This window comes from Mandrillus leucophaeus, unplaced genomic scaffold (assembly GCF_000951045.1).
Source record: "Mandrillus leucophaeus isolate KB7577 unplaced genomic scaffold, Mleu.le_1.0 Scaffold50, whole genome shotgun sequence".
In the NCBI taxonomy this organism is placed as follows: Eukaryota; Metazoa; Chordata; class Mammalia; order Primates; family Cercopithecidae; genus Mandrillus; species Mandrillus leucophaeus.
Window position 1 is genome coordinate 4,059,082 of NW_012105365.1, and position 24,024 is coordinate 4,083,105.

Consider the following 24,024-nt stretch of genomic DNA (forward strand, 5'->3'; position numbering starts at 1 on the left):
CCAAAAAGCCCCACTTCCCAACACCGTTGGACAGGGTGTTAAGTTTCCAGCACATGAATTTGAGGGGACACATTTAAACCATAGCCCTCACATACTTATCATTTTTTGGTGAGAACACTGAAAATATACTCTTTTAGGAATTTTCAAATATCCAATACACTTTAACTATAGTCACCATTTTGTACAATAGATCTCTTGAACTTATTCCTATTTAACTGAATTTTTATATCCTTTAACCAAAACATCTCTCTGATCCTTCTCCTTCCAGCACATGGTAACCACCATTCTACTCTCTACTTTTATGAGTTCAACTTTTTTAGATGCCATATATAAGGAAGTCATGCAGTATTTGTCTTTATGTATCTGGTTTATTTCACTCAACATAATGTCTTCTGGGTCATCCATGTTGTCACAAATGGCAGGATTTTCTTCCTCTTAAAAGCTGAAGAGTATTCCATTGTTTATATATGCAACATTCTTTTTTTTTTTTTTTTTTAAATAAACTCATCAGTAGACGGATAATTAGGTTGAGTCCTTATCTTGGCTAGTGTGAATAATCCTTCAATGAACATGGAAGGAGAGATAACTCTTTGAGACACTGATTTCATTTCCTTGGCTATGTACCTAGAAGTGGGATTGCTGGTTTACATGGTGGTTCTATTTTTATTTTTATTTACTCTAATCACATAGAAGACTAATGGCAGTTCTATTTTTAAGTTTTTGAGGAACCTCCAGAATGTTTTCTGTAATGGCTGTTCTAAATTTACATTCCTACTGCAAGGGTTCCCTTTTCTCCACAACTTCTCCAGCACTTGTTATCCTTCGGCTGTTTGATAATATGCATTCCAACGGGTATGAGGGCATATCTCACTATGGTTTTAATTTTCATTTATTTGCTGTAGAGTGATTTTGAGCACCTTTTTATATAACTGTTGACCATTTGCATGTCTTATTGTGGGAATGTCTATTCAGGTTCTTTGCCTAAATCAGGCTATTTATTTTCTTACTATTGATTTGTTTGAGTTCCTTATATATTTTAGATATTAGCCCCTTATCTGGTGTGTGGTTTTTAAATATTTCATCCCTTTTTGTAAACTGTCTCTTTACTCTGATGATGTAATTTAGTTTTATGTAATTCCACTTGTTTATTTTCCTTTAGTTGCCTGTGCTTGTGGTGTCAAATCCAAAAATGTCATCACTTAGACCAATGTCATGGAGTTTTTTCCCTATGTTTTCTTCTAGTAACTTTACAGTTGTAGTAGGTAGATCTTACATTTAAGTCTTTAATGCATTTTGAGTTGATTTTCTTCTATGGTGTGAAGGGTCTAATTTCATTCTTCTACGTGTGGCTAATCAGTTGTCTCAACACCATTTATTAAAGAGACTGTCCTTTCCCTAGTGTGTGCTTTGGCACTTTTGTTGAAAATTAATGGACCATAAATGCATGGATTTATTTGTGGGTTCTCTATTCTATTCTATTAGTTTATTCATCTGTTTTTATGCTAGCAACATCCTGTTTTAACTAATACAGCTTTGCAGTATATTTTGAAGTCAAGTATTTTGATGCCTCCAGTTTTGTTCTTTTTGCTCAAGATTTCTTTGGTTATTCAGGGTCTTTTGTGGTTTCATATGAATTTTCAGGACTGTCTTTTTTTTCCTGTGAAAAATGACCCTGAAATTTTGATAGAGATTTCAGTGAACATTTAGATTATGTTGGGTAGATTGTTAATACAAGCATTTTAACAATATTAATTTTTTAATCTATGACCACGTATATCTTTCCACTTATTTGTGTTTTTATCTCTGAAGGGGATAAAGAGGGAAAAAATACTGCATTTATCCCTATCAAACTTCAGGTCAAGCAAACTAATTTAGAGAAATAAAATATAAGCTATAGTTCAATTTTTTAAAAGCCTCGGGATTTTACTCAGCCTCAATTTCAATGTGAACCAGAAGTCTATGTAAACTTAAATTCTGACTAATACTAGCCTATCTGAAGCTTTACTCAGCTCTGAGAACTGGATTTTTAAGAGCAATACTAACAAATCAGTGGTAAGCCAGAAAACTAAGACTGTGGTGGTTCCAGAAAATTAAAGAAACTAGGGATACCTTACCTGGGAGAAAGAAAAGAGGGAACTTGGGAAAAGATTATAAAATAGCTATATTTTAATATTTGTTAGTAGTAGGCTCACATTTGAAAGAAAGCAGCAGAAAAAAGATCAAAGCACAATATGATAGGTTGGTTTCATATACATAAGAATTTTCAAATAATCTAACCTGTCCAATAATGTGATGGACTGCTTTACTTAGTTCTCAGAGATCAGAAGTGTTAAGGCAAAGACTGTATGTACCCCTGTTAGAAATACTGTTGAGCAGATTGCTTCAGCAGGAAAGAGGCTAAAATACAGTAGTGCTTCTCAGTCTATGATCCTCTGAGCTACCTGAAGTGGTACTACGGAGTTCTGAATAGGTTGCAATTGTTGCTGAGCAGGCAAAATGCCTAACTTCTCCATCCTGGCTTCAACAAAATGTTCTACATATATATCTAGCTTTTGCAGTGGCTTTTATTAGGAGTGGTAGGGTTAGGGTGGAAGGAAGTACTATGCTTTAAATAAATCAATAAAAGTTCAAAAATTACTGAAGGACCTGAACGAAGATCTCTTTCAATTCTAATATTATCATTAATTCCTATTTCTCAGCTATATCCTAGGAAAGTAAGATCAACATCTTATTGACAGATTACTGCAAATAAGATTAACGTATATAATTTTAAAAGCCTCCTTTTCTTCAGTAATGGGGCTTTTAGAGTGAAACAACTGTCTCAGCTCTTCACTTTGCCTGTATCATCACAGCCTATACTGTGTCTGGGGAAGATTTTATCTTTCTCTGGAAAAGTTTAATGTTGAAAACAAATGTCCTTTTACTTCAAAAATAAGCAGTAGTTGTAGAAAAGTAGATCTTAGAAACACACAAAGTTATAAAATTTTAATTTGTACTTCTATAAAGGAAAACACTGGAAAAATTAGTTGCTATATAACTAAATCATAAGTGAAGAGTGTACTATCAAAATAATCATATGATTTATCCAAAAGTAAAAGCAATTTGTTATATATTAAAATACCAAAAATAGGAAGTAATATATGAAAGTCCCAGATGCTTGCATCTTTAAAATACCTCATCTCAAAAGTTACACATTATTTTGTAATTCCTTATATATATATACACATACACAAGTATATAAATCAGTGACCATATGAGTCGATTTACAGAAATTTTTAAATTATCTTACCTAGCTTAAAAAATTAACACAAATCTTACTGTATCAGATTTCTTACTATATCTTAGTCACACAAGTAGAATTCTTATTCATAATTCAACTGGGGATTCTATTTTCATTATAGTATTATTCAGAAATAACATTAATGGATTTAATTGTTCAGAAATAATTCTGAAGGTGTATGATCTATATTTTGCTGATATACAACTCAGAAGACGGCAGATTGGTGTGCCGGAGGCATCCACTTACACAGTAGTGACTCTGCCCAACCACTTGGCATGGGAGTCTCAACATAGCCTTATTGTTCATTTGCTATTGATAGTTTTCTATTGACAGTTTTTTGTGAGAGAATCATATGCTAAAAGGTATACCAGATCAGGGGCATTAGGTTTTAAGGTAAAATTCTCACGAACATCAAGGTGCATCAGAGTCTGTTCTATTCCATATACTTTTTAGTCAGGCATTATTTATAAATTTATGCATAAAATTTAAAAATATGATCATCACACAATATAGTATCTAATAATATCTCAAAATACTTCCATATCCTTTGCTTTTATAAAAATTTTATTTTCTTATAAAAGGTAACATCAGTGACAGAAAATTTAGGAAACATGGAACAGCAAAAATGAGAAAAAAAAACCCCTTTAAAATGCAAAACAACCAAATTTAACAGAAAAAAGTGTTAGTAATTTTAGGAACCCCATTTTAAATTGCAGAGGGATAAATGAATTCATATTTTTTCTCCGATGTAGTTTAAATTCAATCCTTTGCTCTGGGCCCACAGTACTGCTCAACTCATTTAAACACTTATACTAAAACCTGGATGCTTTCAGCATCAAAAAGTACAGAATAGAATTAATCTTCATATCACACCTGAGAGTCTCAAAAGTTATGCTACCAAAGCAAGTTACTACTACTGATGTGAAACTATATCATTAAGATTGTAAAGATAATAAAAAACTTAAGTGAAAATATCTGATGATCAAGTTTGCTTTAGGAAGACCAGATAATGGGATTAATGTGATAAAGTTAGTACTTATTGTTACTAAGATTTATACTACACAATACTTCTTGATTTTTAGCAACTATATTTTATAGATCTTTTTAATTTAAAAAATCTAAAATTCAGAGAGAATATAGCTCCCATGTTCCCCTTTAAATTGTTAAGAGAATTATATTTCTAATGTAAGTATACTTTTTGATTTAAGAAAACCAAAGCCAAGCATGTCTCTTACATACCTCTTTTTTAACCTACTATCTGCTAAAATATTTACAAAGATACTTGTTTAAGAAAGTAGATGCTAAACAAATAAACATTATGCCTGGAATGCTTCTTTGTAAATTGATTAAAACACCATCAAGTAACCTTCGGGATGGGCTACCTTTCAATTTAAGCTTTTACTTTAATTACTTATGGAAAGCCACTTTTCTCCTTGTATGTGGCAATTAACACAACATTTTCAATGCATCCCACAAATAGGCGTAAATCTGAGAACAGAGGCTCTTTTGTAGTCACACAGGCCAACAGATTTGACATTCTGATATCAGGTTTATGTTTCTCACATTGTAGAATGTTGGCTATCTAAGTCACACAGACTATGATTTCTAAAATTTCAAGCTTATCATAAAGACAGCTAGTGGGAGAATAAATAGTACATTAGTGCTTTTACCTTTTAGCCGGTGGCTTAAAATCTGTTCCAAAATAGCTGCAAAATTGTTAAATTCAGGAGAAGAATCATCAATTGTCTCAAAGCAAGACCGATCAATCAGGGTCTTCACAGAAAACCTATGAAAAAAAGATTATTGTTGCTTTTAGGCAGAGTTGATTAATTCCCTAAGTATGAAAAAAATGGGAGGAAGGCAATTTGGGGAAAACTTGTAAAAATATTTTATAAGAATATAACTTCTGAAAACCCCATTTATTCAAATTTATTCTGTAAATGGAAATTTTTACAGAAAGAGGAGTCTTTTTATTATTTCCTATCTCCTCTGGTCAGAATGTTTGTGTACTCCCAAAATTCATATGTTGATACCTAATCCCCAGAGCAATAGTATTAAGGGTTAGAGCCTTTGAGAAGTGGTTAGATAATGAGGGCAGAGCTTTCATATACAGAGTTAGTACTCTTATAAAAGAGGCCTGAGGGAGCTTGTTTGCCTCTTCTGCCATGTAAGGACACACAGAAGGTGTCATCTATGAGGAATGGGCTCTCACCAGACACTCAATCTGATGGTGCCCCAATCTTGGCCTTCCCAGTCTGCAGAACTGTGAGCAATAAGTTTCTGTTGTTTATAAATTACCCGGTTTAAGGTAATTTGTTAAAGCAGCCTGAAAGGACTAAGAGAGTATCTATTGACAAAACTAAGACTTAGAAATAGCTAATTGTCCCCATTAAAAACAAAATGTGACCTAACTAAATTAACTCCAAAATACTCAAAAACAATACTACTACTTGTAAGGAATTTGAGCTGCAGACTCAAATGCTTTTGAGAGTTTCTGAGCAGAAAACAGAATAAAATAGAATGTGGGTATTAATGAGAAGAATACATCTGTATTAGTCTGTTCTCACACTGCTAATAAAGACTTACCTGAGACTGAGTAATTTATAAAGGAAAGAGATTTAATTGACTCACAGTTCCACATGGCTGGGAGGCCTCACAATCATGGTGGAAGATCAAGGAAGAATAAAGGGTTGTCTTACATGGCAGCAGGCAAGAAAGCATGTGTAGGGGAACTCCCCTTTATAAAACTATCAAATCTCGTGAGACTTACTACCACAAGAACAGCATGGGAAAGGCCCGCCCCCATGATTCAATTACCTACCACTGGGTCTCTCCCATGACACATGGGAATTATGGGAGTTACAATTCAAGATGAGATTTGGATGAGGTCACAGACAAACCATTTCAACATCCAAAGTTTTTATGAGCTTATAAATAGCAAAACCTGCAAATCTGTAAAGTGTACTATATTTTTCCTTATCAGAATGTTCTTTGTCTGTATTTTTGACTGTCAAAAATCAATGTATTTTCCAAGTCTCAACTCAAATGTCATCTTCTCAATGGAGAATTATCCACCTGCATATTCCTAGCACAAACTAACATTTTATTTGTATTTATTTCCCTTAAGAGACAATTATGATTTATCTTACTGCTATCATTTGTTTTCCATCTTTATCTTATTAGAACACAATTTCTTCAGGCAGAAACATGCTTTCTGAACAATGTATCTCCCTCAGCACCTAGGACAATGCTTTGAACACTGTACTCAGTGGGTACCTGTTGATTTATTTGTAAGCTCTATTTTGAAAGAATAGCAAAGAAATGTTTAAACATCCTATCACGGCAAGACCCAACATATAGTTTATGAGTTTTAACATGTGTAGATTCATATAATCACCATCAAAATCAGGATACAAAATAGTCCTGTCACCTCAAACAACTTCCTCATGCTTTTTACAGTCATACCCTATAAAGGATGGTATATGAGAGCCTAAGACAGTGGGGAATCAAGACGATAAGGGGAGCTGTTAAATAATTGGAAATAAAAACTATAAAGAAGATAAAAGAGTACAAGCTTTTTTTCAGGTTTTACTCTTGATAGTCACGTTATTCAATCAGGACAGAAAATACAGGAGACAGGCATAAAGGGAAATATAGAAAGATTTGGGTTATATCTAGTATTTACCATACTAGAAATTGAACTAAAAGATTTTAAATACAGGCAGTCCTCACTTAGCACAGCAGTACAGGACCATAACAATAACTCTGCAAGTTGAAACCATGCAAAATCATCTTTATAATTAAAAATTATAATTTTCCTGTGGCCTTCATAAACTTTTCTCAAAACATTAAAAACTTTCTTACAACCGGTTACATAGGGAAATGAAAAATAGTAAAACAGATTTATTTAGTACACTGTACTTTAAAACATTAGAAGCACTGAGAATTCAAGTGTTCTACTTCTTTGTAACAAACTTATGAAGAGTTGTCTGAACAGTGCTTGCCTCATTCTTCTCATTTAGTGTAACTTAAGATACAGCGTAAGCCTCTTTTTCTGTCTTTTTGCAAACTGCCATATTTCTCGAACTAGCTTCCAATATGTTTTCCTTTACACTTTCAATGCTGTGAAATACCTCTGAGAAGCCCTTTAATGTGAAGTGTTCTGTTGGTGTCACTTCCTCTGGGACATTTTCATCCTTTCTGTTGCAACCACTTTCTTCATTTTTATTTTTTTAATTATACTTTATGTCCTAGGGTACATGTGCACAATGTGCAGGTCTGGTACATATGTATACATGTGCCATGTTGGTGTGCTGCACCCATTAACTCATCATTTACATTAGGTGTATCTCCTAATGCTATCCCTCCCCCCTCTCCCCGCCCCACAACAGGCCCTGGTGTGTGATGTTCCCCTTCCTGTGTCCAAGTGTTCACATTGTTCAGTTCCCACCTATGAGTGAGAACATGCAGTGTTTGGTTTTCTGTTCTTGTGATAGTTTGCTGAGAATGATGGTTTCCAGCTGTATCCATGTCCCTACAATATTCAACATTCTTTCCTCATTTTTACATCAACATTTGCCTCCACTAAGTTTCCTTGGCTGTATATGTAGATTCTCTTAAATAGGAGAAATGTGCACATTCCCATGATCAACAATTTATTCTGTAACTCCCTTTATATTCATGCAAATCTCACTTTAAGCATTATCATTTTCCATTCTTTTTTCTTTGAGACGGAGTCTCGCTCTGTCGCCCAGGCTGGAGTGCAATGCTGCGATCTCAGCTCACTGTAAGCTCCGCCTCACCAGTTCACACCATTCTCCTGCCTCAGCCTCCTAAGTAGCTGGCACTACAGGTGCCCACCACCAAGCCCAGCTAATATTTTGTATTTTTTTAGTAGAGCCGGGGTTTCACCATGTTAGCCAGGATGGTCCTGATCTCCTAACCTCGTGATCTGCCTGCCTTGACCTCCCAAAGTGCTGGGATTACAGGCGTGAGCCACCACACCCAGCTATCATTTTCCATTTCTTTTCTGTACTTTCATCTCTGTAAATTGGCCAATTCACTGTTTTTGATTATCCATTTTCAGATGCATAGGGACCAATCCTAGGCAGACTTTGAAAGAAGTGATATTACTGGTGTCTGATTATGATGTGTATTTGTTAGTTACATAGTGGTTTGTGGACTAGAGAGCCAGTGGCAAAATGTGTATTTTATGCAACTACTCACAGCTGAGTTACAGCGGTAATTCAAATTGAAACCATGTTACTAGATAGGATTGATGTTACTTAACTAAATTATGAAATACTGGAACCATGCAAAGTAAGAACTGCCTGTATTTATTTACTAATTATAAACAAAATTAATTCATTACATGCTACATAAAAATATTTTTATGAAAACTGCATTTTCCAAAAGAAAAACATAGCAAGAATAGCACTGTTTACATGTTTGCAAATATCTTTAATGTGTTTAATATGAGACAATTAGATTATATTACTACTTTTTTATTCAAGCTATTATAATAGTACACATTACGTAGCATCTGGAAAACTCCAGGATACACTTGTTAGAAAATGGGAATTTTTAATAAAAAAGACAAAGAAAATGACAATAGTAATAACAACAAAAGAGAATGGGAATTTTAAAAGGCAAATAATGTCTTAGAATAGTTAAGAAAATAATTTTGACCTTGTGGACCTCTGAAAGCATCCGGGTCCAGAAGTACACTTTCAGAAATGCCACCCTATGGCATTCTTGGTGTGTAATGAAATAACTCTCCTATGAAACTCGAATGATACAAATTATACACCATTATATATCTTTGGAATAATTAAGAATATAATCACTCAAATAATTTTCAGTCTTCTTTGGTTCAGATGAATAATCCTGATTGAGAAATGCTGAGACAGATTAATGTTCGACTACACAGTATTATCTACAACAGCAACTGGAGATCAATGGAGTAAATTATCATGCAATAATGAGAAACAACATATAGGAAGTAACACAGATAAAATTAGTTTCTTGTACCTAAAGCATAGTCAAGTTAGATAAATGCCAGATGTAACGCATACTAAATGGATAGAAACAAAAAGATAAAGAGAAACCAGATTTAAAAGGGACTTGAAAACTTTTATTTTCTATGTCCATCTCAGTGACAATACATGAGAATAATGCTGCCAATCCTTGGCAAATTTTTAATAAGAATAATCAGTACAATGTGTAGGAAAAGGAAATGAGAAATGTTTCTAAAATGAATAAATAAAAAGCATACAATCTCCACCTCCACCTTTCACCTGAATAGAAGGAAATTTCTGAATGCTTTTCTCTAATCTTCATTCAGTAGAATGGAATAAGAAAGTTAACTCTGCAACTAGATTGCTCAAGGAAGGAATAACCTACTGCTTGTAAAAATTACGCCATTTAAGATAGTAATGCACCTCCATAAAATAAACCGAAATTTATATTTGAAAACAAAATTAACAAAGTACTTAAATCATCAAAGATAAAAATCTAGGTTAGAACTCAATTTCCACCTTTAACAGTCGGATAAGATTTTAGTCACTATTGTTCTCCAGGAATAACACTAAATTACCTAACAAACTATTTACTTTGTAAAATGTAGAGGGAAGAAAAAGCCATGGTTATTAGTGCATATATTTTCATATCAAGAGACATATATGGATCAATCAGTAGTCAACAAAATGCACAAATATTTTTCTATGTTACCAGGTTACATTCTTACAGAAGATACTGTGTCATAAAAACATAAAATGTCAAATATCAGAGCACTGCATTACTTGAAACTCAACAGCTAACTAAAAACTAAAGTAAAAGCAAAGTCCAAAAAGCCCAAAGCATATCCTTAGACACAATTTCTATGATTTTCAAGCATAAAGACATTTAAGAGTGAGAAAGCATTACAAAAATTTCTATTATATCAAAGTCAGTAATGAAGAAAAATAATGTTTTCCAGCTTTGCTTCACCATTCACATCCTGCTCTCCTCCCTCCAACACAACCCAGAATTTCAGAAGGCAAATCAATCCCTTAGAGTCTATGCTTCACTTTCAGCTAACCGACTCTTCCCACTCAATACTCACTTCTCTAAAATCATATAGCTAGTCATGAGTATATGCCAGAGTAATGAGGATCTGTCCTCCATAACACAGTAACTAAGATGTGCTATAAAAATCAAACCTGTAAAAAGAATTTTAATATATCTAAGAAATATCACACAGATGCTGAGCTATTTCCTGATAATGATGACATTAATATTAGTCATCTGTTTCCTAAAATGGAATGATTTTTGAATCATGAAATGACAATTTGATGAATGTCTAAAAATATCAAATCAAGTCTAAGTAACAGCTTTTACATAAAAATTAAAAATCAAAAGTTTACATAAAAGAGACTTACAATTAAGATTTTGAAGTGCAGTTTCTGAAAAGTCTCTATTTAAAAAGATTCTCTTTCCCACCTTCAAAGTTCAAGGAAATTTTTGTTAGCTTAGAAATAAGAAAGAATGGGCCGGGTATGGTGGCTCAAGCCTGTAATCCCTGCACTTTGGGAGGCCGAGGCAGGTGGATAACCTGAGGTCAGGAGTTCAAGACCTGCCTGGCCAACATGATGAAACCCCGTCTCTACCAAAAATACAAAAAATTAGCTGGGCGTGGTGGCGCATGCCTGTAATCCCAGTTACTCAAGAGGCTGAGATAGGAGAATCACTTGAATCCAGGAGGTGAAGGTTGCAGCGAGCCAAGATCGTGCCACTGCACTCCGGCCTGAGCAACAAGAGCAAAACTCCGTCTCAAACAACCAACAAAAAAAGAACGATTGTGATTAAAACCTTAAAACCTAAGAAAGCATGAACTACCTTTTTCCCTTTGTCAACATAGCAAGAGAAATGAGAGTTACCGAAACTGTTTAAAACATATTAATTACATCCACATTACATTAATTCCTTCCATAGTTCATAGATTTGTAACATAATTATAATTAAAAATAATTTAAAAATTTTAAATGTGAGGACAAATCAAAAATAATTTTCTTAAATGTCTATAGTTTTTATTAGAAATTACTTTTACAGTGAAAATTCATTTTTAATATTTAATGTTCTGCATTAATAATATATATATCCATATATACACAGAGAGAATAAGTAGGAAAAAAATTATATTCCTATCCCTTTACGACAAGCATATATTATTTGGCCATTTATCAAATATGCTTCAGAAAAAAATAAATATTCAAATAAAATAGATTTTCTTATTATACCATGCTATATCCCTTTACATGGAATTATATCTGAAGATAACTAATGTACATGAAAACATCTAGAATCATCACATTTCAAAACTTAAAAGGGCTCACAAAGGTTAAAGTCACTAATAAGAGTGATGTTTTTAATAGAACGTAAGTATCCAAAATAGGAGACAGAGAACTCTCCACTATTTCAAACCAAATTTACAATATTCCTTATTATATGCCATTGCTTTTAGTAGTCTCTAACAGAGGGGTGAGGTAATTATCCTCTGCCATTAAAATAACAGCATCAATGATCAACAAGAAGATGGCTTCCAAGAGAGATGACATGATCCACACCAAACATAATATAAGGAGTGACTATAGGTGATAATAAGCACAATACCCAGAGATATCTGTTCACTGGAAGACCTATTTGCTCTCTTATATTTTACATCACAAACACAAGAGAATGTTTTGCAATCAACAGTTTGCAGGTCTGGGCACGGTGGCTCACGCCTGTAATCCCAACACTTTGGGAGGCCAAGGCAGGTGGATCATCTGAGGTCAGAAGTTTGAGACCAGCCTGGCCAACATAGTGAAACCCCACCTCTACTAAAAATACAAAAGTCAGCCAGGTGTGGTGGTGCACACTTGTAGTCCCAGCTACTCAGGAGGCTGAGGCAGAAGAATCACTTGAACCTGGGAAGAAGAGATCGCAGTGAGCCGAGATGGTGCCAACTGCACTTCAGCCTGGGTGAAAGCGCGGAAACAAAGAAACAAACAAAAAAAGTAATTTCCCTTCTTTTTTCAAATATTATGAAACTTACAAATTCTCGGCCGGGCACAGTGGCTCACACCTGTAATCCTAGCACTTTGGGAGGCTGAGGCAGGCAGATTGCCTGAGCTCAGGAGTTCGAGACTAGCCTGGGAAACATGGTGAAATTCCGTCTCTATTAAAATACAAAAAAAAAAAAAAAAATTAGCTGGGCATGGTGGCATGCACCTGTAGTCCCAACTACCAGGGAGGCTGAGGCAGGAAAATTGCTTGAACCTGGGAGGCAGAGGTTGCAGTGAGCCCAGATCATGCCACTGCACTCCAGCCTGGCAACAGAGCGAGACTCCCTGCCCCCCACCCACAAACAAACAAAAAAAAAGAATTCTCAAACATCATGTGTATTTTCCTCTTTATTTTCTAATATAATTTTAATCTATTTAAAATATTTTATAATGAGAAAAAATACCTTTCACATATCCTTTAAGAAGAGGTCTACAGACTGCTGTCCACAAGCCTAATGCAACTAGTTGCATGTTTTTGTAAATAAACTTTTATTGGAACCAAAAAAAGTTTCAACCACCTTCCCTGAAATTTGTACCCTGAAACATGAAACTCTCTTTGTGATATTTTATTATTTCAAAAAAATTTTACCCAATGTAAAAATCAACTTTATAGGAAGAAAGCAGCGCCAGGTGTGGTGGCTCACACCTGTAATCCCAACACTTTGCAAAGCTGAGGCCACAGCGATGGCTTGAGGTCAGGAGTTTGAGCAACAAAGCGAGACCCTATCTCTATAAAGAAATTTAAAAATTAGCCAGGCATGGTGGAAATAGGCTGTTATTCTAAGCAACTCAGAAGGCTGAGGCAAGAGGATAACTTGAACCCAGGAATTCAAGGTTACAGTGGGCTATGGTCATGCGTCTGCACTCCAGCCTAGGTAACAGCAAGACCCTGTCTCTAAAAAGGAAATTTTTAAAAATTAAATAAAAAGACAGATGTGTATTTAAAATATTTTCTCAATCTGTACTGTCAAAATCTATTTTAAAAGAGAATTGCTAATCTAGACACTTAAGGATGGAAATACTCTATTATTAACATCTTGTATTGCTATATAAGCAGACTGATAACAGCAGATTGCCAAACATAAAAAATAACGTTAGAAGTACACTCTTAAAATAAAAAAGACAAAACTTTCCAAAAAGATTCATCTAAAATTAGTAAGTTATCAAACCAAGAAAACTTCCTATCTTAAAATAAATTGATTTAACCTCATATGAAAGAACTCCCAATTAAAATTATTCTAATAAAGAACACTTTATATACTTGGATTACATATCCCTTGGGAATCCAATTGTTCTTTACACAAGAATAAATGAAAATATTCAAATACTTTAACATAAGTGAGCTTTCTAGTAAGCTAGACATTAAAAGCAGCAATAGAACAATACGAAGAACAGAAAAAAACCATAACATATAGTGTTCATGGTTTATCAACACTAGAATGCTAAGAAAATGAAAGTTTCCAGTTTCTGTCTATGCAAACACACACATCAGCCGACTTGTATCACGGACAATCAAGACAGCACAGTATTAAAAATATATATATGTTTTGAAACCAGATATATTTGGGTTTGAATTGTGGCCATGTTATCCTTAACTATAAAATAAATCTAATTTAAATAAAAATTATTATAATTAAAATTTCCATTATTAGTCATAAAGGCTGAATCTAATATTTTTCCTCCAAAAAGCATATTGGCCATGTATAAATTAAATATATTTTCTTATCATGTTAAGACATAGATGTTTTGTGGTAGATTTATTAAAATTTTAAATCGTTATTAGTATTAATTTTGAGATTAGACCTGAAATATAACAGAAGATTTGGTTCTGTAAATACTAAGATTTAAAAATCACAAAATCTAATGTTAAATACGAATCTTTGGGGGATATTGTTTTCCTAACCTCCTCTAAAGACAATCACCATCACTGGAGATAATAGACAATAAATCATTTTACCTAGCTAAAACAACAAAATGTATGCATTACATCCACTTTCTATCTTTCATAAAATATTTTCAAAACAGTATGTATTTTGGAGGATTTGTTTTTGAATGTGCAATCTAGTGTCAGAGTGAAAGAGGAAGGTGGGGAAGAAGAGCTCTTTCATTTAATGCACATTCAGCTGTTGGCCAGCTTTCGGTAAACAGTAGTTACTGTGATTGTTTACTGTCGCCCCCAAATCAGAGTGCATTTTGCTGTTTTGGCTTGTTGGAGGAAGGGTGCTAGAAAATATATCAAATCTAAGTTGAAAATCCTGAAGGGCCAGGAGCAAACTGTAGGTTGTTCAAGACTAGCCATGGTTAAAACCCAGTCTGGATTCAGCACAGTCCCTGACTGGATGAAAGCAATCAGCTACTTACTGTATCTCTGGAGGAAGATGAACACTAGTAAGCAAAGTGGACATTAACCTACACTATTGGCCATGGGTACTAGTAAACTGTTGGTGATATCTTTCTAAAATTGAGTGGTGCATTCCATCTGTTTACTCCACTGTGGTCTATTTCTATTGTATACTATGTTCTTATGAATACTTTGACACATAATAGTTGACAAAAGGGTAAACATGATAGTACTAAAAGAACAACAAAAGTATTAAAGAACTTAATAAATACTATGTGGCATTCAATAACATTCCAGATGTGACAAAAGATAGGACTACATGACAAAGAAAGGAGTAAGAGAGAGAAAAAACAGACCATAAAAGAAGATAAAAAGATAATTCAAAATTCTAAATTAATAAGAACTTTAAGATAAATGTGATTAACATGTTCAAGAGACTAAAAGAAATGAAGGACATAGGTAAAAATATAGGTTTTTAAAATCAGAGGGTTAGAGTCTATTTTAAAAAATCAAATAAAAATTCTAGGACTACCTGAAATTAAAAACTCATTCAATGGATTAAACAGTAGAATAGACACAGCATAAGACATAATTAATGAACTGGAAAAGAAGTCAATAGAAAACATACAAGCTGAAGCATAAAGAGAAACAAGAATAGAAACCATGGGAAAGAATATGAATCAAGTGAGGCCTGGTAAATTTTAACACAATGTAATTGGAGTGTAAAAAGATAATGGAGACACACGTGGTGACTGATGCCTGTCATCCCAACACTTTTAGAGGCTGAGGCAGGAGGACCGCCTGAGGCCAGCAGTTCGAGACCAGCCTGGGCAACATCGCGAGATCCTGTATCTACAAATTAAAAAAAAAAAAATGGCTGGGTGTGGTGGTGCATGTCTACAGTCCTAGTTACTCAGGAGGCTGAGTATGTTTTAGGATGAGGGGAAATAAATGGTTCTAACACTACTGAAAAAGCAGTAAAAGTTACAATTTGCATTAGACTGTAATAAATCAAAGGTAACTGCCAGAAGAATAGAAATATATATAAACATATATAAAGAAATGGAATATATGACTCACCAGTTCACAAAGTAAAAAACTGGAATCATGAAATAAATGGAACTATAAAAATATTAATATTTAAGATGGCAAGAAAAGAGAAAAAAGCAAACATACAAGGAACAGTAAGATAGCTATAAATCCAAATATAATACTAATAACATTAATTAAAATGGGCTAAATAACTAAAATACTAAAGCTATCAGACTAGATAAAATGCAAAATTCAATTCTATCTTACCTACAAGGACACTCTAAATATAACAGCCCAGAAACAGCAAAAGTGAAAGTAAAAGATGGAAAAAGAGACATCATATGAACATTAATAAAAGAAAGTTATTATAACTGTATTAATAGCAGATAAAACAGACTTTAAGGTAGTAGCACTGTTAGAGATAATGAGGGACATTTCATGATGAAAAGGAATCAAACTACTAGGAAGAGACCACAATTCTAAATCGCCATAAAACTAGTAATAAAACAAAATATTTCTAGTAAAAATGACAAAACTAAAAGGAGAAACAAAAATCTATAGTCATAGAGGTAGACTTTAACACATCTCTCTCAATACTAAATAGTATACAAAAAAACAAGTAAGAATACAGAGGATATGAACAAGGCAATTAAAACACTAACTTAACTGACATATATAAATCGTGCAACCAACAATGACACAATACACATTATTTCCAAAAGCATATGAAATATACGTTGAAATTAACCATATACTGCATCATAAAGCAAGCATCGACAAATTTCAAAAGCTTGAAATCTTTCAGAATATGTTCTCTGCACAACAGATTCATTCGAAATCAACAAATAAAAAGATAACTAAAAAATCTTCAACTGTTTGAAAGTTAGACAGATTTTTAAATAAACAGGAGTCGACAGAGAAAATTAACAAAGTCCTAACACGAGTCGACAGAGAAAATCAACAAAGTCAAACGCTGTTTTTTGAAAAAGTTGGTAAAATTAATAAATGCCTAGCAAAATAAATGGGGAAAATGGAGATTATAATATCAGGAAAGAAAAATGGGAAATCACTACAGATCTTTCAAATAATAAAAAGACATTAAGAGGATATTAAGAAAAGTCTTAGCCAAAAAAAAAAAAAAAAATTGACAATATAAATGAAATAGGTATGGTCCATGAAAAACCTACTGAAACTCATACCAGAAGACACAGGAAATCTGAATTGTTCAGTATTTATTAAATGAATTGATTCCGTTACTAAATGATTTCCCACAAAGACAATTTGCGGTTCACATTGCTTCCCTGGTGAATTCTTCCAAATGTTTAAGAAAGAAATAATATCAGTCTTACACAAACTGTTCTACAGAACAGGGGAGGGAAATACACACACACACACACACACACACACACACACACACACACACTTCCCAACTTGTTTTATAAAGCCAAATAACCTTAATGACAAAACCAGACAAGAACATTATAAGAAAGGACAATTCCATACCAATCTCTACCATGAATAAATATGCAGAAATTCCAAAGAAATTATTAACTCCCTGAATGCAAAGATATTTCAAAAAGACAATACATCACAACTCATTGTTTTTTTATTCCAGAGTGGTTTAACATGCAGAAGTCAACATAATTCACTATGAAAACAATAAAAGGGAGAAAAATCATGTTTATCTTGAAAGACAAAAAAAACTTAATAATACAATAATCAGCACCCATTCATGATAAAAATTATCAGCAATTTAGAAATAGAAAAGAACTAAGAAAAACCTACTGCAAACATCCTATTTAATAATAAACTTCTGAATGTTTTCTGTGACACTGCATTAGTGGTCCTAGCCAGTGCAATAAGACAAAAAAGAAAAGCCATAAAGATTGAAAAAGGAAGAAATAAAATAGGCAGATGACATGACTGTGTACTCAGAAGAAAAATTTTTAACTGCAAAAAATCTGTTAGAATTAATAAAGAAATCTGGTAAGACTGCTAGATATAAGACCAGTATTTTAAAAGGTCAAGTTTATATCGATAAACCAACAACCACAAGAAAATGAAAAGTTTTCAATGATTTCAGTTACCATAATACAAAAATATATCAAATATGCAAGAATAAATCTAATAAGAGATTTAAAATATCTATATATGCAAAACTACATTATTGAGAAAAATTATAGAATATTTAAACATATAAACAAATAGATTATGTTCATGGGTTGCATTTAAGTCTTAATATTACAAAGATGACAGCTTTCCCAAAACTGATTTATAGTATCAGTACAAGCTTAATAAAAATCCCAGAAAAAAATTTTAACAGAAAATGACAAGTTGATTCTAAAATTTAGTTTGTAAAAGGCCAAGAATAGCCAAGTTAACCTTGAAAAACAAACCTAGAAAACTTGTATTACCAAACATCAAGGCATAATATAAAGTTATAGGTATTATTTTAGTATGATATTAGCTCAGGATAGACAAATAGACTATTGGAAAAAAGAAAGTCTAGAAATAGACCACAAATTATCCAGTCACCTAAGATAAATGCGATGCTTGAGTGTAGTGGAGAAAGTATGGTTGATACAGTTTGGCTGTGTCCCAACCCAAATCTCATCTTGAATTGTAGTTGCCATAATCCCCACATATCACGGGAGGGAGCCAATGGGAGGTAATTGAATCATAGGGATGGTTTCCCCCATGCTAGTCTCAAGATAGTGAGTAAGCGCTCATGAGAGTTGATGGTTTTATAAGGGGCTTCCCCCTTTGCTTGGTTCTCATTCTTCTCCCTCCTGCTGCCTTGTGAAGAAGGACATGTTAGATTCCCCTTCCACCATGCTTGTAAGTTTCCTGAGGCCTCCCCAGCCCTGCAGACCCGTGAATCAATTAAACCTCTTTCCTTCATAAATTACGCAGTCTCGGGTATGTCCTTACAGTAGCATGAGAACAGACTAATATAATGGTCTTTCCAATAAATGGTACCAGGTCAGCTGATTTTCCTTAAGGGAAATATTAATCTTGACCCCTGTACTTCACACCATAAACAAACTACAGATGAATTGTTGATATAAATGTAAAAATAAAACAATAAAGCTTTAGAAGAAAAAAAGAATATTTTCATTAATTTGGAGTAGGCTGGCTTCTTAAAGACATTACAGTAAACATTAGCCATGAAGGAAATGTATGGGCCATTTTCCAATCAGAAATTTCTATTCATCAAAACGTACTACAGAGTGAAAAATAAAGCCACCAAATGGAAGACATTTGCATTACACATATCCAAGAAAAGATTCCCATACAGAATGTACAAAGAACTACACAACTAAAATATAAACAAAAAGCAGAGATTCCAGTTGCTAAGTGACTTGAATTGACATTTCATGAAAGCAAATCTCCAAGTGGCCTACAGACTTACAGAAAGGTGCTTGACTTCATTAGACATCAAGAAAATGCAAACTAAAACCACCATGTGACACCCCAACAGACATACAAGATTGGCTAAAATGAAAGAAAATTTTAAGCCTTAGTTAGGATACAGAAAACTGGAACTCCTACACACACTGCTCAGTAGTATGAGTGTTGGTACAACTCCTTTTGAAAACTTTCATATCTACTGAAGCTGAATATCTGCATGCCATATGACTCATCAATTCCACTCCAAGATAATATCTGACAGAAAAATGTACATATTGTCACCAAAATAAATATGAATGAATATTTAGTTAGTAGTAATCAAAAAGTAGAAGCAACTCAAATGACAATCAGCGACAGAATGGAAATATTGTGGTATATTCATCCAATGGAAAAAGACACAGCAATGAAAATGAACAAACTACAGCAACATGCAACAAAACGGATGAACCTTGCAAACATAATGTTGAACAAAATAAGCTAAACACAAAAAGTTATATACCATAGTATTCCATTCCTTTAAAATATTTAAAAAGGCAAAACAAACCATGGTGTTAAAAACCAGGAGAGTAGTTATCCTTAATATGGGTATGAACTACAAGAAAGCAAGGAGGAGGTCTTGATATTTGAACAGTTCTTTCTCTTGACCTGGGTGCTAGTTACAACATTGTGTCCTACCACAAAAAATGAAAGTTATGTTATGTATGCTTTTCTATATGGAAAGTATAAGTCAATAAAAATTTATATTAAAAGAATAGTGGCATAGTAGAGCTAGAAATAAGGCTAAAAGTATTATCACAATGTCCTACATATCTCGTAGAGGTTGACTACAGACTTGATACTAAGATTTCTAACAGCTGCATGAGAAAAATATGAAGTTGCCACTTATACATTCATTTGTGTTCAGTAGATATAAATAAATCAATTGCTTGAAAATACAAATTGTTGGCACTAAACACAGAGATTTCTCACAGAAGTCTTCACAAAAAAGAAGCCCGTTTTGACATCATAATGTGCTTGACAACAACTTCAAGACCCTCTGTGACAGATTCTTATGATGACCTTCAATGCAGACTGATGGAATCTTTCCAATATACAACTGGGTAAAAGCAACTGGGGATAGAAGAGTGTGGAGCAATGCAGTCTACATACCCAATTCTCTCTGATGCTTTGGACTGACCCAGGGATATATTTTATAAACCTGTAAGAGGGAATAGAAGAGTGGGTAAGCTTCAAACATTCCCCCTTGAATATCATCTCTCAACTGAAATTTTGACAATTATCAAGCAGCAGAGTTAAAATAAATACCCCCTAGTAAAGGACTGGGGGATAGCTAGTCTCTGTTGTCAATTAATATGAATGCAGTTTGGTTGGGGGAAGAGACAATGACCCTTTGTGAATGTTGAAATGTCTACTCTAGGACTAGTAGTTTAAAAGAGGATCATCATACCTCCATTGTAAGCATCTACTAATTAGAGCATGAATAATCCTTAGAAATATTTAATAATACTGAACCTGCTTCCAAGGTATATAACTAATGCTGAATCCAAACCCAAAGTTCTACTACATATAAAATGACTAAAAGAGCTTTAGCCAAAAATATTATAATCACTATAGCCAAGGTATGAATAGTCTTATGAGGCATACTCAAGCAAATAGTAAAAAAAAAAAAGGAAATCACTGCATTCAAAGTTTGTTTGTTTTTTGTTTGTTTGTTTGTTTGTTTAGAGACAGAGTCTCACTCTTTCTCCCAGGCTGGGGTGAAGTAGTGCAATCTCGGCTCACTGCAACCTCCACCCCGGGGTTCAAGCAATTATCCTGCCTCAGCCTCCTGAGTAGCTGGAATTACAGGTGCCTCCCACCCCACAGCACACCCAGCTAATGTTTGTATTTTTAGTAGAGATGGGGTTTCACCATGTTGGTCAGGCTGATCTCGAACTCTTGACCTCAGGTGATCCATCCGCCTTGGCCTCCCAAAGTCCTAGGATTACAGGTGTGAGCCACCATGCCTGGCCAACAGATTTAAAGTTCTTTAAAGGATTATGCTGCAATCCGTATATGGCTGGTCTGCCCCCATCAAATGACATGTTGAAATTTGATCCCTAATGTGATGGTGTTGGGAAGTGGGGCCTAGCGGGAAGTGTTTAGGTAACCATGGGGGTGGATACCTCATGAATGGCTTGGTACTCACCTCCCAGTAGTGAGCCAGTTCTCACTCTAGCAAGGCTGGACTGGTCTCAAGGGAGAATGGATCAGTTCCTAGAAGAGTAGGTTGATATAAAACCAGGATGCCCCTTGGGTTTGGTCTCTCTTCACATCTGCCTGCTTCCCCTTTGACTCTCTCCACCAATGTTTGATGATGCACAAAAGCCCTCACCAGAAGCCCAGCAGACACTGAGGCCACAGTTCTTGTACAACCTACAGAATCGTGAGCTAAATAAACCTCTTTTCTTTATAAACTACCCAGCCTCAGGTATTACTTTATAGCAACACAAAACAGGATAAGACAGATTTTATCGTCATTAACATTCAATAACATTTCACATATCTGCATTTCTCCCACCAAGTTCAAGCATAGAATAGACAGTTTTTCTGATTAGTTAGCAACCAGAATGTTAAGAAGTTCAGAGTTCTAAAGCTCACTAAACTTAACTCAGGCCTCTGGGTGCTTTTAAAAATAAATAAATAAATAAACATTTGAAAAGTTTAGTTACATATTTTCCTAGTTCACAACAAATTACAATCGTCAAGTCAGAATGGGAAGTACAAAGCAAAGACATGCTAGAAATAGAAAGAGTTGTAAGAAATAACAAATAACTTGATAGGAAGAAACAGAAGGATGCAAAAGCTTAAAAAACTCCAAACACATAATCTTCTGGGGCCATTTAGGCAAAAGCTCTACATGCTGCAAGAGTCTCCAAGGACAACCACTGCACAGTGGGCATAGTCATAGAGGCAGATTCAGAGTAAAGTCATCAATAAGGATTACATTATTCTATGTATAGTCTTTTTCAAGAAGGCAGGGAAAAGTGTAATCATTTTTTTAAAAGCAATTCATCCAAAGTATTGTAAATAATATGTGTTGGGGATTAAATTTGCACACTTAAATAAATCTCAGTTATACAAATCCTGCACTCCAAAATAAATGCTAAGCACTACAGTTGATGGACAATTTTAAACTTAACTCCAATATTAGTTATGTATAAAAATATAAGCTTCTCATTCCCTGACTATAATGGAAAAACTGAGCTGCTAATGTAATTTGAAATCATATTCAAGTTCTGAAATAATATCATGACCTATGGAAAACTAAGACTATGCATATGTTATTTAAAAAACTTGAATTGTGAAATCATCATTTGTCTCCACCATGCTTATCACACTACTTATATTCCTCTTACTAGTCCTTCCTAGCCACAAAACAGGAAAATTATGACTTTGCATGGGAAGTTTCTCTTAAAAGCATTGACTTAAAAGTTTGACAAGTGTTATTCAGAAATGTTTATATGTGTATATTTTAATAATTTGCTCATAAGACATTGTTAAGTCATAGAAAGAGAATTTAGATTTTAATTCTCTGCCACCAAAACTAAAATCAAAGGAATATATACGGTTTTCTGTAAACAATGAAGCTTATAAAGGACAGAAAAATGACTAATATCTGATTATGGATAAAAATGCAAGTTTTAAAAATCTGAAGGGCTTTAACAACTTAATTTTCTGAAGTTCTAAACGATAGGGAATATACAGGGAAAATACTAGTTGGTTCTCAGAGCCAAAGTCAAGTGTATGAATATTTTGAAGTTGTGTGTGTAAGATTTGGAGTCCTCAAATGACCTACTATCTCTTCACCAAAATCTATGAAAAATATGATAAAACAGTACTTATCTGATGAAATAAGGACCATGCAAATGTTTTTAGTGTATGACATGTAAATGTTCACTAAAAAAACTGATGAATTACATATACATACACATATACAATCACAATGAGCCAAAATTCAGTTCAGCTTTTTATCTATCTTACCTATCCAAACAACCCATTTTCAAAGTTCAAAACTATATACTGCACTTGAATAAGGCTTTAAACGTAAAGAATTGTGTACTCATATAATAAGACTTTAAACTTAACCTGAGGAAACACCTAAATTGTTTAAGGGGTAAGGTAAAACATTACTGTGTTAAGTATAAGTGGATACACTAGAATGATATATGCTGGTGACTTTTTATTTTTTTGGTTTTGTAAATGGTTCAGTTTTTCCAGAACATCAGCAGAGAATTACAAAATGAAAGGCACAGTCCAAAATGTTTTTGTTTATAAAGAAAAATGGACATACCTAATTTAGCTATAATAAACATTTATCTTATTACCCTGCTCATATTTGGAAAAATTCAAAACTAAATATAAACATATTTTGCTTGGAGGCCATTATTAATTTTAGGCCTATAATTGAAGGTTAACAATGATCTAGTCCAATATTATTTTACAGACAACAAAAATGAACATATGGAAAGGCTGCATGGCTTGTAAAAGTACACACTAGTTAATGATAAAGCGAACCTAGAACCCAGTTATATTTCCACCAAACCAACTTCCTTCCAACTTAAATATCAAATCATCTCTGATTTGAGATATAAAAATAAAAAAAGAGGCCGGGCGCGCGGTGGCTAACGCCTGTAATCCCAGCACTTTGGAGGGCCAAGGCGGGCGGATCACGAGGTCAGCAGATGGAGACCATCCTGGCTAATACGGTGAAACCGCGTCTGTACTAAACAAAATACAAAAAATTAGCCAGGCATGGTGGCAGGCGCCTGTAGTTCCACTACTCAGGAGGCTGAGGCAGGAGAATGGCGTGAACCTGGGAAGCGGAGCTTGCAGTG

The 24,024-nt window shown here is 34.0% G+C and overlaps 2 protein-coding genes across 6 annotated transcripts in view; one reads left to right on the plus strand and one right to left on the minus strand.

Annotated features, from left to right (window-relative positions):
- Window positions 1–24,024, minus strand: part of RUNDC3B (RUN domain containing 3B) — a 188,325-nt gene that overhangs the window by 161,425 nt on the left and 2,876 nt on the right. For all 4 annotated transcript variants that reach the window (XM_011996043.1, XM_011996042.1, XM_011996041.1 and 1 more), the window contains exon 2: window positions 4,951–5,066. In XM_011996043.1, coding sequence (XP_011851433.1) covers window positions 4,951–5,066 — 116 coding nt within the window. The remainder of the gene's footprint in view (window positions 1–4,950; window positions 5,067–24,024) is intronic.
- The window catches only part of ABCB1 (ATP-binding cassette, sub-family B (MDR/TAP), member 1), a 218,034-nt gene that overhangs the window by 56,830 nt on the left and 137,180 nt on the right, over window positions 1–24,024 (plus strand). The gene's annotated exons all lie outside the window — the stretch shown is intronic.